This window comes from Nilaparvata lugens, chromosome 8 (assembly GCF_014356525.2).
Source record: "Nilaparvata lugens isolate BPH chromosome 8, ASM1435652v1, whole genome shotgun sequence".
NCBI classification, from domain to species: Eukaryota; Metazoa; Arthropoda; class Insecta; order Hemiptera; family Delphacidae; genus Nilaparvata; species Nilaparvata lugens.
Window position 1 is genome coordinate 3,124,681 of NC_052511.1, and position 14,685 is coordinate 3,139,365.

The window sequence follows — 14,685 nt, forward strand, 5'->3', positions numbered from 1 at the left end:
CGCAATTTTGGATTGAAAGTTTAAAATGGCCGCCATTTTGCATTTTTGAATTGTACAAAGTTGAATATTTTTTCTACAGTTCATCTCTCTTATTTGAACATACCTACCGATTTTTATAGCGATCAGTTGGATAACTTGGAAGAAAAAGAATATTTTGTAAAAAATACAAAATGGCGAATATCTCGTAAACGAAGCGTTTTAGGAAAAAAAATTATTTCACATTTTCTCTTTGTTTTGACCCATTCGACCTATTCCCGAAGTTTGGCACTTTACTTTTGGGACACTCTGTATAGTTGTTGATTTGACAAATATGGGCAATGACGTTGTTGTATGGTTTCAGGCACTAACCGTGAATTACTTTCACTTCTCACTCCTCATTACAATTTTCTGTCCAGAAATATTTTGATAATTTAATAATACTGTGGCATTGTTTGGTTGTAGGCAGTAACGGTGAACCTGGTGAACGACCGCGACGCATTCGTGTGGAAGGGCCACTCGCGGTTGACGGTGAAGGGCGGCGGTGGTGACGGTGGTGTCCTGCTGGCGGTGGATGCCGGTTTCCAGCCGCAGTCAGTGGTGCAGCTGCATCCGCCGGCGGCGGTGACCGCCCTGGCGTTGCATGCGCACCCTCTGTCACTGGTCGCCCTGGGCACCGCTCATGGGCTGGCCGTTTACGACTATGTGCGACATACGCCTGTTGCCAGCAAGTGCACGCTCAATCCCAACGGTCAGTAATATCTACTCAATCTAATACAATATACAACCCGTCGTCCACGTTGTTATAATGGCAGTATTTGATTAACATTGGTGTTGCTATCCTTGTCTATCATTCGAAAAAGCATATAGCGAATGTATCAAGTTGAGGTGATACTGTATCATATTCGTTTGATACTGTATCATGTGGCTGCTCTAGTTATTGTTCTATAGTGAGGTCCACGTTATAATGACTGTATTTGATTAACATTGGTGTTGCTATCCTTGTCTATCATTCGACAAAGCATATAGCGAATGTATCAAGTTGAGGTGATACTGTATCATATTGGTTTGATACTGTATCATGTTGTGGCTGCTCTAGTTATTGTTCTATAGTGAGGTCCACGTTATAATGACTGTATTTGATTAACATTGGTGTTGCTCTCCTTGTCTATCATTCGACAAAGCAGATAGCGAATGTGTCAAGTTGAGGTGATACTATATCATATTGGTTTGATACTGTATCATGTGGGGTGATACTGTATCATATTTTGTTGATACTGTATAATATTGTGGTTGTTCTATAGTGAGGTCCACGTTATAATGGCAGTGGAGAAAGATAGGAGAACAATGTTGCCGATCATTTGTCTTATCAATGCCTTATATGGGGGGTAACTGATACCGGTTCTTTGATGTAATATTAACTGTTCATTCTCGTTTAAAATATTCAATTATATTTTATCAAGCAAGAATATTATATTTTTCAATAATTTCATAATGAATTTTCATACTGTATGAATTTTCATTATGAGATGATACTGTATCATATTGGTTTGGTTGTGTATCATGTTGTGGTTGTTCTATAGTGAAATCCACGTTATAATGACAGTATTTGATTAACATTGGTGTTGCTATCCTTGTCTATCATTCGACAAAACAGATAGAACTAGCCTTCTCTAGCTCTCGGCAACGTTGCAGAGAGCTAGAAAAGGCTAGTGCTATCTGCTTTGTCGAATGATAGACAAGGATAGCAATACCAATGTTAATCAAATACTGCCATTATTACGTGGACCTCACTATAGCAAGTGTACGCTTAATTCCAACGGTCAATCAAAGCAAACATTTGAATATATTGATCAAAAACTCCACTTTGGGATTAGAAATACAATCAGTGTTATCAATCAAAACAGTTATTATTGTTTTGAATGTCTATTATCTGATATTCATAGTCAAATGATTGGAAAAATAGGGCATTTTCCTTCTAGTTTATTGTGTAAGTCTAAATATATATTTCATATTCTGTATTCAAATCTTTTTGTAGGATACTGATTTTTTGGAACTAAATTAATTATCTTAGATAATCATCAGGGTATTATAATCTGAATTCCGACATAGTTAATTATGTTATAGTTTGAAATGTCTTGTTAAGATTTAGAACAGTTCAATAGGTGAAGAAGTGACAGATTTTTACCGCTCAACATGGGCACTATCACCGCCCTCCAGAGTTGGACTCTAAGTGCCGGTTGCACAAAAGCCGGTTAAAGTTTAACCGTGATTAATTCCAAGAGAACCACTCATAAAAGCCCTCTTATCAAAAAGACCTTCTCTGATTGGTTCTCGTGGTTAAAATTTAAACGGCTTTTGTGCAACCGTCTTCTGACTGTTTTGCGTGTAAGGACTAGGATCCGAGGTGGGGGAACAATAAAAAATGAACAATTATAAAGTTAAATTTGTAGTTCTCGATAATTGTATTCATCAGAAACCAATTTATATGCCTTATTGTTTATGTGTAAATTATGATTGGTAACAATTTTCTTAGCCAAGTTCATATGTAAATCTAAAAGGCACCCAGAATAAAAACTTGATTTTCAGTAGTGTGCACTGTGGATAACAATCTTTATCAGTCTAAGGTCCGGTCGCACAAAATCCGGTTAAATTTTAATCGTGATTGATTCCACGACGGCTTCTCTGATTGGTTATCGTGGATTTAATTACGGTTAAATTTAAACCAATTTTTACGGCTTTTGTTCAACCGGAACTAAATTATAAATATCTAAACAGGCTTTTTATGGTATTTAGAAACAGGTCTTTCACGTTGGTTACAGCGGCTAAGTAGATTTCTAGGTAAAAGTAATGATATATTATGATAATTTTCCATTTGATTTTTGTTTGTCTGAAATATTTAATAATTTTCACTTGGAATATTGAATTATCTAGTTCACAAAACACTAGCAATGTATCTACAGCACTAGAAAAAGCACAATCAAATCTAGGAATTCACATTTTATAAAACCTTTTGGACTGATCAGCTTCAGCTTTTATTACTTTTTCAAATCAATGAATTGCTTTACTCATATTTTGTTTCAGAATTGTTTCATTGATTAATGCAAAGCTTTCTCTATTAAAGCTGTGCACTTGTGTTTAGGTGATATGATTGTATTCAATATTGGAATTAGGTGGGCCGTCCACTGGAATCGTTTTCGTCCGAACTAGCATCGGCCGAAAACTACCGAACTCGTCCGAACGATCCCCCAACAAAGAAAGCTATAGATTCTCGTCCATTGCAACAGGCTCATTCGTCCGTGCACGGCCGACTCCGGCCGATCACGTTTTCGTTCCGAATTGAATGGGATTTTTTGGCTATATCTGTCCGAAGTCGAGCTGAGACAACATCATCCTAACCTCAGAATTGTTTCACAGTCTTGTCTGTTTTTGTTTTTTGAACTTGTTCTGTTTTATAAATCTTTTTTCATTATCTTTGTGAGTAAACACACACAGAAGAATGACTTTGCCTACTAACTAGCTTGCCACTTCTCTTTCTGGCAACCAGCCAACTACTAAACTAGACTGACGAAAACGGTTCCAATGGACGACTGTGTTCGGCCGAGTTAACGGTCGGCAGATTCGTCCGATTCAACGGCCGAACGGATCGGTTGAATACGGCTCCAGTGGACGGTTACCCTTAACCGTATTCTAACAGTGGCATTGTATTATCCATTTATTAAATCAATTTAAAAGGAGAAAGCATTGACCAGGGACCAGATCCTCAATTTCTCTATTTCTTTCAGGTAATTGCATTGAATTGCATAGACATGGTTGATTCTCAAGTATAGTTCAGTACACACTCCTATATATATTTCCTATTGTTTGGATTTGACAGCCTATAATATAATTTGTTTAATGTTGTTTTGTGATGAATAATTGTTTATTTGATGTGCTGTTTAGATTTGTCTGGGGCTGGCGACGTGCCGATTTCGCGTCGCAAGTCGTTCAAGAAATCGCTGCGAGAGTCGTTCAGGCGCCTGCGCAAAGGCAGATCCACGCGGCGGCCAGAGAAGCAGCGAAACTCCACTCCGTCCACACCCGACACAAAGAAGACCATGTGAGTGCAACCATAGAGAAAATATAGCGCAAGAAGATATCCCATGGTATATAGGGTGTTCATGTTCCAAATTTCACTGTCAACTCAAGCCGATAGTCCTGGCAGTTATTTTCGTGAAGCTATGTGACGCTGGAACTGCTGTGCTGTTCTATAGAAAGCAGTGGCAAGGCAGAGAATCAGCAACACTGTTCTCCCATCTTTCTCCACTGTCATTATAACGTGGACCTCACTATAGTGTGTTGTATTTGATCAATTTATTGAATTGCTATCATTTAAGGCTGTGCAAAGGCTAAAAATGAACTACTGGTGATATTTTTCAAAGATTTTCGATTTGTATATCATCAACTCAACAACTATATCATCAACTCAACAAAAAATTATTTTTGGTCATTTTTAGTAAATTGAATAACTTTCTCAAAAATTGATATTTTCTGAAAATTTCTATTTTACTAGATCAACAATACATGGAGAATCAATCCTTCAAATCTCATGGATTTATCTATTACCGAATTTGAGATGTTCTGTCTCAAAAATCTAAACTTTAGGCGTTCATATCTAGAAAGTAATGATCGGAAAAAAATGTTTCCTGAGAAAACTTTATCATTTTGATACCTTGATGATATACAAATCGAAAATCTTTGAAAAATATCACCAGTAGAAAGTTCATGTTTAGCCTTTGCACATCCTTAACACAAGCACACAGTTGAACGTCCTTAAATTAAACATGCAATTCATTGAATTTATCTACAATAAAATCTTCCACTATATGCTATAGTTGGTCATTGTACATTCTAGTTTTAATTATCCATAATATAAAACACAGAAACAGTATTAAAAAATCACCTATTTGGAACTCTGAAGCCTACTAAAATCGACTTATTTTTGTCAAGGATCTTCCAAATACTCCTGCACCCTGAAGTAGGCTTTTGTCTATCAGAAATTTATGAAGGTCTGCTGTGAATCTATTAGGAGAAATGCGAGTTTTAAATGTATAGGGAGCTTATATAGCTTACGTAGTATAGGGAGCTATAGAATTTTCAGCCTGTATAACTAGGCTTACCCTCAAAAAGCTCCTTTCTATGCGGCTGAATATCAAAGTTGTCTAATCTCTATATATATAAAAATGAATGTCTATTTGTGTGTTAGTTTGTTGTTCCCTATAGACTCGAAAACTACTTGACAGAACGGCATGAAACTTTGGAATATGTTGTGTGATATTGGGGATGGTTTCTGACCAGAAATTTTAATAGGGGGGCTAATAATAATTATATATTAATAATTCATTTTACAAACCTGTGTTTTTGAAATAGTCGGCAGAGCGGCTAACGTAGAACGAGAAGATCATCATGATTCAAGATCATGTTGTGATGATATGATTTAGCATTATGTACTTTTATCTGTAATAAACACACCACTCTGTGATAAAATTGTTTACTGGTATTAAAACGGTAGTTTTAAGCACATAGGAGGTCCGTATTGAGATGTAAATAAAAATATTGATTGACAGATAAATTTCATGATTCACCAAATAAAATCAAGTGTGACATGAGATACATTGACTTTTTGGCGGTACGAAGTTCGCCGGGTAAGCTAGTTAGAACAATAAAGTTGTTCATTGCTGTTACAATAAATTATACTCAACATAAAACACAGTAACAGTATTATATTTACTTATAGTTTATGTCAATTTCTCATTAATTTGTATGTATTTGTGGTTGGATGTGTATTTGTATGTTAATGGTGGTTGATTGATGGTTTGCAGTGTCGAATCACCCACCTCGCCGATAGAAGCAAAGCCAGTAGAGCGAGCCATCGAGAGTCGACCGGTGGATGACTCACTGGGCAGTATGGTGCGATGCCTCGCCTTTGCCAACACATACATTGTCACTGGTATGTGTGAACACACCCATAACAACCAATGCTATTCTAGAGCAGAAGTACATTCGAAAGCAGCGATTTAAATATTAGCTGTTTAAATGGTGGCGGTAAAAATGGTTCACCCCGGCGTCATTTTCAGCTTATCACAACAGAAAAAATCACCTCGAGTGCTGCTTGCTGTCGGTCCTAGGGAAAAATTTCTTGCGAGTTTTTTGAGGTTCATCGTAATGTGTCAGCATTATCTATAAATAACATCCATGCTCCTCATCCAACAAATGGGACTAGTAAACCCCATAGCTGAATACTGTGCAGCTGTGTGGATGAATAGTGCCCATGTCTATGGGCCCGTTCTGTGTACATGGAATGTGGTAAATTGTCCGATTCGCAATTTACCAAGTTAAATGTTCCGCGTCCCATGGGAAGAATTTTGACAGATTCTGTACCAGAAACCAGTTCCAGTTCCAAGTTCCTGCACCACAGTCGAAGCGTGGTAAATTGTCCGGCCTGGTACAGCTCCAACTATCTGAGCTCTCATTGGTCGATGATTGTAGTCTGCTTGCTTCTCTGCGTAGATTGATATAGCCATATAATACATAACCAACAAAAAAATGTTTGATAACCATTCGTTGAATGAATTTTTCTCTAAAAAAACTTTGAGAGTAATGGAATGAAAGAAATGCACACTTTTCTAGACGGTAAATTTGTAAAACAGCTTTTCTTCATTCACACAGCTAGTAAACGACATATTTTGGTGTAAATCAACTTTATAAGTGCGCGCCAAAAGCTTGAACCAACGATTTTGAAATGGCGTTCCATGGGAACATTTTGCACTAGTCACGTGATGGAACAATTTACGATTGGAACTAGAACAATTTACTGTACACAGAACGTACACAATAGAGTCAACACACAGCTGAATAATGAATTCTATGCGACTTATTTCTGGGACCATTAGAACCACCCCCACATATTGGCTGCCAGCTCTCAGCAACATTGCTCCACCAGGGCTGCGAAGATCCTTTGCTCTTGTTCTTGAGTATAAAAGATAAAAAATGACAGAGCACTCCAAATCCCAATCCACAGAGATCTTCTGGAGCTCGGTAACAGGCTGAGGTGAAGGCGCCCTCCCATGCGCTTGGCTGAGCAGATAGACCGTGACAATTTCTCTGTCGCTGATAGCTGGGAGAAAGAGTGGATAGATAGAGCGCCTCTCAGGGATATTCTGTTGGGAGGAGTTTGGCTGGATTTGATCTGCCAAGGCGAACATTGACAGCACTCAACCGGATTAGAACTGGGCACGGAAGATGTAGAGCATCTCTTGAGTGACTGTGGTAGATTGTCCTCCCCTCCCTGCTTGTGACTGTGGAGAGGCTAGATAAACAATAGGGGTATTCACAATGTTGTAGTTAGCTGACTGAGTCAAGCTATCGCTAACTCCTGCTATTTGCCAAGTCTGTGTTAACTCAATGCTAATGATAGCAGATAGCGTAGGTTTGAGTCCGCTAACTCTAGCTCACTCTGTTAAAACAGCGGCCATATTTGTTTTGGTCATATTTGGTAGCAAAAGTGAGGTTATAAACTTTGGGTTAAACTAATTATCCGCTTGGAGCGCAATTGCAGTTGGTTTTAGATGGGGGGCGTTCACAATCCAGAGTTATTAAATAGCACTTTAGCTGGCTAAAACAACATTGTGAATACCCCTAATGAATCATATCATCCGACATTGTGCTATTCCAGCATATCTGGGCGGTTTAGATGATTTTATAGCAGCTTCTCCACAAGCAATAGCAATAATTTATTTGCCAAAAACAAAATTACATTATAAAACTTACTATAATTTAAATTATACAATACAATTCAAATAATTTAAGTTTTTCACAATAGAACAAATAAATATTACTTGTTGGCACAGCCGGCAAGGAAACCTGAGCGCCTGCTGCGAGTTCAAAAGCTGAAAATTAACTATTACATTCGTGGAGACAAATAAAGAATAAAAAATATAATAAGAATTTCGGTTTTAAGACAGAGTAGGCTACAATTGATGAATTTTCTGTGATTTTACATAATTGTGGTTGTTATACATATATATTTGGTTATTAGAATTTATACTTTAGGTAATGAGAAGTAAATGTGCTGTTTAGTCCAGTGATTTATTCGTTTAAAAGAGTTTTTGTGATTTTATACTGATGAATTTGAAAGGAATTTTATTAGAAAGTAGATTATAGTAGTATGTGAACTGGTGTCTACATACAGATAGTTTTATTAGATTGGCATTAAATGCATTTGTAGTTGCTGGACGGGTAAGGTAAGGCGTTTTTCTGGACTCAAGATGTTGAAAATTTTTATTAAGGTACAAGATAGTTCTAACAACATACGTTTGTCTAAGTGTCGGTACATCAAGGTCAACAAATAATTGTCTACTAGGGTATAGTCTTGGTTTACCTAAGGCTGCTCTAATCATAGTTTTTTTATCAAGTTTATCTAAAAATAGTTTTTTTATCAAGCTGACAAAGGTCAAAGACCTGAATATTTTTGTGAATTTATGTATGTGTGTGTATCTATGTGTTTGCCATACGCTAATAATAATCCAACAAATGCTGGTTTGAGCTCATATTTTTGACTGATGTCACAAAGCTGTGACCTATTGAGGAATTCAGAGAGTCCCGATGTTCTTTCCCTCACTAATCACTGCCACTACCTCCCTACTTCTGTGCCAGTATCCAGCATGCTTACTCCACTACTTCACTCTACACTCACTCTTTCCATGCTACAAACTGTGCAACGAGTAATTGGTTTCACCTCTTTATGTTGAAAGTAATATCTCTCGGACTTGAGTGAGTCCAGTTGAAAAAAGAAAGAATCATTAAATATTTGTACAATGCAAGTTACAAGTTTTTATAATTGAATTCTATCAAGTTTTCATATGCTGTTCACTGTAATAATTTGTCTACAGATGGAAATTACTGAGATATTGCAATTATTCAAATGCTAATGAATTAATAATATTATTATTAAACGACAATCCAAATTAAATGCTTTAATTCACCCCGAAGACTTCTGCTACTGCAAATATTGACAACAGGGTAAACAGCTAGATGGAAATTCGATGAGCGCTACTATTCAAAAATTATTTGTCAGCCCGGGAACAAGTAATGTATTTTTAATTGTCTTTTAATGTATTTTCCGGGCTGACAAATAATTTTTGAATAGTAGCGCTCATCGAATTTTCATCTAGCTGTTTACCCTGTTGTCAATATTTGCAGTAGCAGAAGTCTTCAAGCTGAATTACAGCATTTAATTTGGATTTTCGTTTCGTTTAATATTAGTTATAATAATTTGTGTTTTTCTTTGTAGTCTCATAATTAAGTTTAGTTTTTGATGTGTTGTGATTTGTGTTGCAGTGCAAAACACAATGCCCACCCTGTGGGCTGGGACGAATAACGGAACTGTGTATGTGTTCACAATCGCCACGGCACGGGATGCGGACAAAAAGAAGGATGCTCCCATTGGATGTCAACTAGGTAAGCAATCCATCATTCACTGCCACCTATAGTCGTCACATTCATCTTAGGACGGCATAGTGGTCAGTTTTCTGTAGAAGGCACGACGTCAAGGAGGCCACCTACCGAGAAAACAGGGAGAACCTTGAATTCCTCATGATTTTACTAACCGGGAAAAATACTGTTAATTCCTCATGAATTTTTCAAAATTTCAATTAATTTAGTAAAGAAGTGTACAGTAGCAATATTTAATTAGTAAACTTCCTATAATTTTAGGTATCTCATGTTTTTATTAATGCTTCTTAATGTACTGATAGTTCCTCTGATGCAATTATGAAGTTTTTATGGTCTAAGGGTGTAACTGAAGACTGTTCGCCTAGTACTTTTGACATTAATTTTTGGTTTTGATTTGTTAGCTTATTTTGAGTATAAAACAGTGAAAAAAATTTGGCGCTCACTTATTGTTTTTTTTAAATGATCATATTTTTAGTCATGATATAAATCAATTACATTTCAAAATTAAATATTTTGATGGCTTCATTCTCTCTAGAATGAGACTTTCTTCAAGATTTGAAGAGTCACCAACAGTCATTAGTAAAAGTATGACTCAGAATACATAATACATGTTCAAATGTATTGATAACTTTGGCATTGTAGTCTATTTTTGTAAGGAATTTTTTGTTTTGTAACTACTCAGCGATTATTGAAAATGGACCCTGTCCGAATGCACTCCACACACATGAGTAGTTAAAAGAACGTACTAATTTATCACATAAATAGACTGTAGTGTCAAAAATTATCATTATATTTCGAAATTTAAATACTTCTTCTTCTTCTTCTTCTTCTACGAATGTATCTTGGTCCTCAAATACTGGAAATCTACCTGGAAAATTTGAAATTTTACTCTGGAAAACCGGGATTTCCTCATGAATTTTGTATTTTAAAATGGGTGGCCACCCTGGGGCGTCAAGGTGGCCACCGCCTTCTATAGTAGTTGATAGATGTGATTCTAGTCATTCCGGCATATTCATCCATACTATAATAAAGGAAAGAACTGGCTTATACATGTACGGGATAGGAAAATTATGTTTGACGCATCATCTCGTCTGAACTACTCAACTGATTGACTTGAAATGTTGCTTAAAGATTCTTAATTAACTGAGGATGGTTTTAAGCCTATTTTCAATTCTCCAAGATTTCATCACGTCAAGTTTGTAAAGTTTGAAAATAGACCCTTGCGGAGCACGGGTTTCCTGCTAGTCATAAGGTGCGTACAGACTTTCGCTCTGCTCCGCAATCGAACGTCACTAGAGCAGATCGATTGATGATCGACCGGGGAGCAAGAGTGGAACGCGAGAAGAGCTAACATCTCCCGTAACGTTCATGATCGGGGCGATTGCGGAGCGAAGGCGGAGCGTGTTGGAGGCGCGTATATCTGTACGCACCTTTATAATATAATAAAATAGTACTTGAACGAAGCACAAGTGCCTCATGAATCACCTCTTATTGGTTACCCCCTGACTGTTTTCAGGATGATATTCAGGAGGCTCTTATTGGCTTGTGATTTAGATGTTATTGAAAGCTGGTACCACGTTCATTCATAGATTCATTGTTTGAAGAGTTTCTGGTGCTAATATGTGAATAGTAATTATGTAAAATAGTGTTATGGAATTCACATATGTTCGTGAGTGGTATGAAGGAGGAACAGAGATGTAAACAAATAGAGGGAGACAGAGTGATGAGAGCCGGAACGGGGCAGCAGGGTGGCTGATGATTATTGACAGGTCCCTATTGTCTATGGGACTGAGTCACCTCTTTTTCTTTACAACTCTAGGTGCCGGTTGCACAGCAGCCGGTTATATTTTAACCGTGATTAATTCCTCGAGAACCAATCAGAGAAGCCGTCTTATCAGAAAGGCCTTCTATGATTGGTTCTCGTGGAATTAATCACGGTTAAAATTTAACCGGCTGCTGTGCAACCGGCCTAGGGGTTTCTAGAAAGTACTGGCATAGAGAAACAATAGCATAAGTAGATATCCCATGGTATAGGGCGTTTATGTCTCAACTTTTACTGTTATCTCAAGCCGATTACTGTCGATTATTGTAGATTTTTACTGTTTTGGCCGGGTGAGATTGTATGAACGGCACAATATGAGAGACTGCCAGCGTCACATAGCTTTATGGGAAAGAACCACGTGGACTATCGGCTTGAGATAACAGAAAAAGTTACGACATAAACACCCTATACCATGGGATATCTACTTATGCTATTGTTTCTCTATGGTACTGGCTACTTCTGGTTTGTTTATTGTGTGGATAATAGGGAAGAAGCCTTGACCCTTCTGGATTGTTCTGGAATAAAAACATTGGGGTGTATATAGAGGGATCCCGGATCGCTCGCCTATTGTGAGGTCCACATTATAATGGCAGTGTACGATTGACAATACTGTTGCTGTCCTTTTCTATCAAATCTGGTGCTTCTACAATCAAGACTCCCTCTTCGATTATTATTTCTGAACTCAACTGATTGCAACAGAGCGAGAACCGTGATCAAAAGCGTTGGTGAAATTTTTCGAACGTCTCCTCACTCTTCTCCCATTTCTGTTGCTCATTTTTATTATTCATTCCAACAAAATTTCTTGGAGAGTAACGCTTTTTTGTTATCATACAACAAAACAGATAGCACTATCTCTCTCTCACTTTGCAATGTTGTCTATTTGCCAGAATATTTTATATTTACTTTTGACAGTGACTGTACAAAACTGAACAAACTATATTCTCAGCCGCCATTTTTTTCTTCATTCTATCAAAATACTTGAGTATACAAGTCGTATAATTAATTTAAAATGTATTTTTTAAACAATGAAATAATTTTTAAACATTACCTTATGAGAAACACAAATTAAAATACCTGAAATGACATTATTTAAAAGTTGATAACTAACCATCCTAGACTTCATCCATGCTAAAGTTAGCCTACCGGTATAGGTTAGACCTACTCGTAACGGTATAAATAATATTGAAAAGTTATTTCAGAATTAATCCATTGAAATTACTTATTTTTAAGTAGGATTTCTATTATTTTTAAAAGAAATTGGAATAAAATACCTACCAAATAACTCAATTTCTGTTGTTTTGAAATTCAGATTGTTGTATTACAGCTTTTTAAATTAGCCATCATTTCAGGTTTGTATAAAAATAAAAATCTGATCTCAGTCATGAAAGCAAATTTTTTAATCAAATTATGAAAAAATATATTTTCTTGATCAATTTGACATTAAATTGATTATTCTATCAAGGAAATGATAATTATTATTAGATTAAATTTAATAGGATGAATTGAGTAACAGCTGTGTACAGTCAGTGGCAAAATGGAGAGACTTGGCAACGTTTTACTCCTATCTTTTTCACTGCCATTATAACGTGGACCTCACTATAGTCAGTCGGTCAGTGAGTGATAAGCAAGACGTTCAGTGGTAAAGGAACAGAGTATCAGCCCTACCCAAGGCCTGGCAGCCCTGGCAGCCTGGTAATTGTGATAATTCTACAGTGACAGTTAAAGTGATAATTGTATAGTCACAGTATTGTAATATTTATCTAGTGTAGTATAGTGATAGTAATTATTATTGTCGTGACAGTTGTATCAAGATACGAGATACAGGACGGTGATACAGATACGCAAGCACGTGATACAGAACGGTGGTAAAGATACGTGACAAGCGAACTGTGATACAGAGTCCTGGTATAAGATACAGACAGTGATAGTGTTGCATACTGTGTTAATGAACTGTAAATATTAAGCTGCGTACACATATTCGCGCTTCCGACTCGCACCGAGCACGCTCCTCCCTCGTACCGCCCTCGTACCGCCCTAGTACAACCATCGAACTACAGTCGCTCCACCCACGCACCCATCATGAACGTTACGGAAGATGTTAGATCTTCTCGCGTTCCCCGGTCGAACCACTGTTGCTCGCCGGTCGATCATCAATCGCTCTGCTGGAGTAACGTTCGGTTGCGGAGCAGAGCGAAAGTCTGTACGCACCTTTAGAGACTGTGTTCATCATAAGTGATTAATCTTTTTATTGGCCATTTGAATAGCCTACCTTCTTAGTTGATTGAATAATTGCCTGTAGAAGAGTAAATTATCTGTTATTTTGTGAGTCAATCGTTTCATCTATTCAGTTTAGATTAAAATAAAGCGCATTTTTGTCAGCTCATTCCATAGTTTGAGAACCCACAAAAACTAGGTTTTTGTAGAGTGAAAATTTGTAACAATAGTAATATGTGAATAGTAATTATTATGGAAATCAGGATATTGAGGATATAATCAGCATAATATTGTTCTATATGAGTCTAAAGTAGTTGATTGAATGCAATCAATATTAGATGGATATTTTTTATTGTTTTTAGGTAAAGAGATCCAGCTGAAGCATCGAGCTCCCGTGATAGGCATCAATGTGATAGACAGCCTGTGCTACCCAGTGGATCCCGTTGCCAAGCACGGGCTCAACCCACCGCACCGCGTTATCATATCGTCCGAGGAACAAATCAAGGTCAGTTGCTCTACAATTTATGGTCGATAATATTCTTCTCTCAGGAATAATATGTTCACACTAAAGTGAGGCACAGTATGGGAGACTACCAGCGTCACATAGCACCACCAAAAATAATAATTATTTCACGTTTCACATTGAATATATGACATCAAAACTTATCTAATTTTTCTTGAATGTAATTTGAAATATTATTTTTACTTTCCTTGCCCTATTACCATAGGTAAGGAAAGTATTGCTTTCCAAAAAAAATTAAGGTACCCTAATTTCAAGTTTTCTATACGTTTCAAGGTCCCCTGAGTCCAAAATCATGATTTTTGGGTGTTGGTCTGTGTGTATGTCTGTGAACACGATAACTCCATTCCTAATTAACCGATTGACTTGAAATTTTAAACATAAGGTCCTTATACCATGAGGATCCGACAATAAGAATTTCAATAAAATTGAATTCATAATGGCGGATAATTACTAAAAAACCATGTTTTTCACGGTTTTTTCGAAAACGGCTCTAACGATTTTCTTCATATATATACCATGGATAGCTATTTATAAGCCCTATCAACTGAAATGAGTCTCATTTCTGGGAAAATTTCAGGAGCTCCGTAATATTCTTGAGAAAAATGGCGGATAATGACTAAAAAGCCATGTTATTCTTGGTTTTCTCAAAAACGGCTCT

At 36.9% G+C, this 14,685-nt stretch overlaps 1 protein-coding gene across 1 annotated transcript in view; it reads left to right on the forward strand.

Annotated features, from left to right (window-relative positions):
• Positions 1–14,685, forward strand: part of LOC111049944 (lethal(2) giant larvae protein homolog 1) — a gene marked incomplete in the record, with an annotated part of 78,781 nt that overhangs the window by 34,789 nt on the left and 29,307 nt on the right. Inside the window, 5 exon segments of the mRNA XM_039433747.1 lie at positions 442–727; positions 3,919–4,075; positions 5,838–5,965; positions 9,355–9,474; positions 13,867–14,009. Of these exon segments, the coding sequence (XP_039289681.1) occupies positions 442–727; positions 3,919–4,075; positions 5,838–5,965; positions 9,355–9,474; positions 13,867–14,009 (834 nt within the window).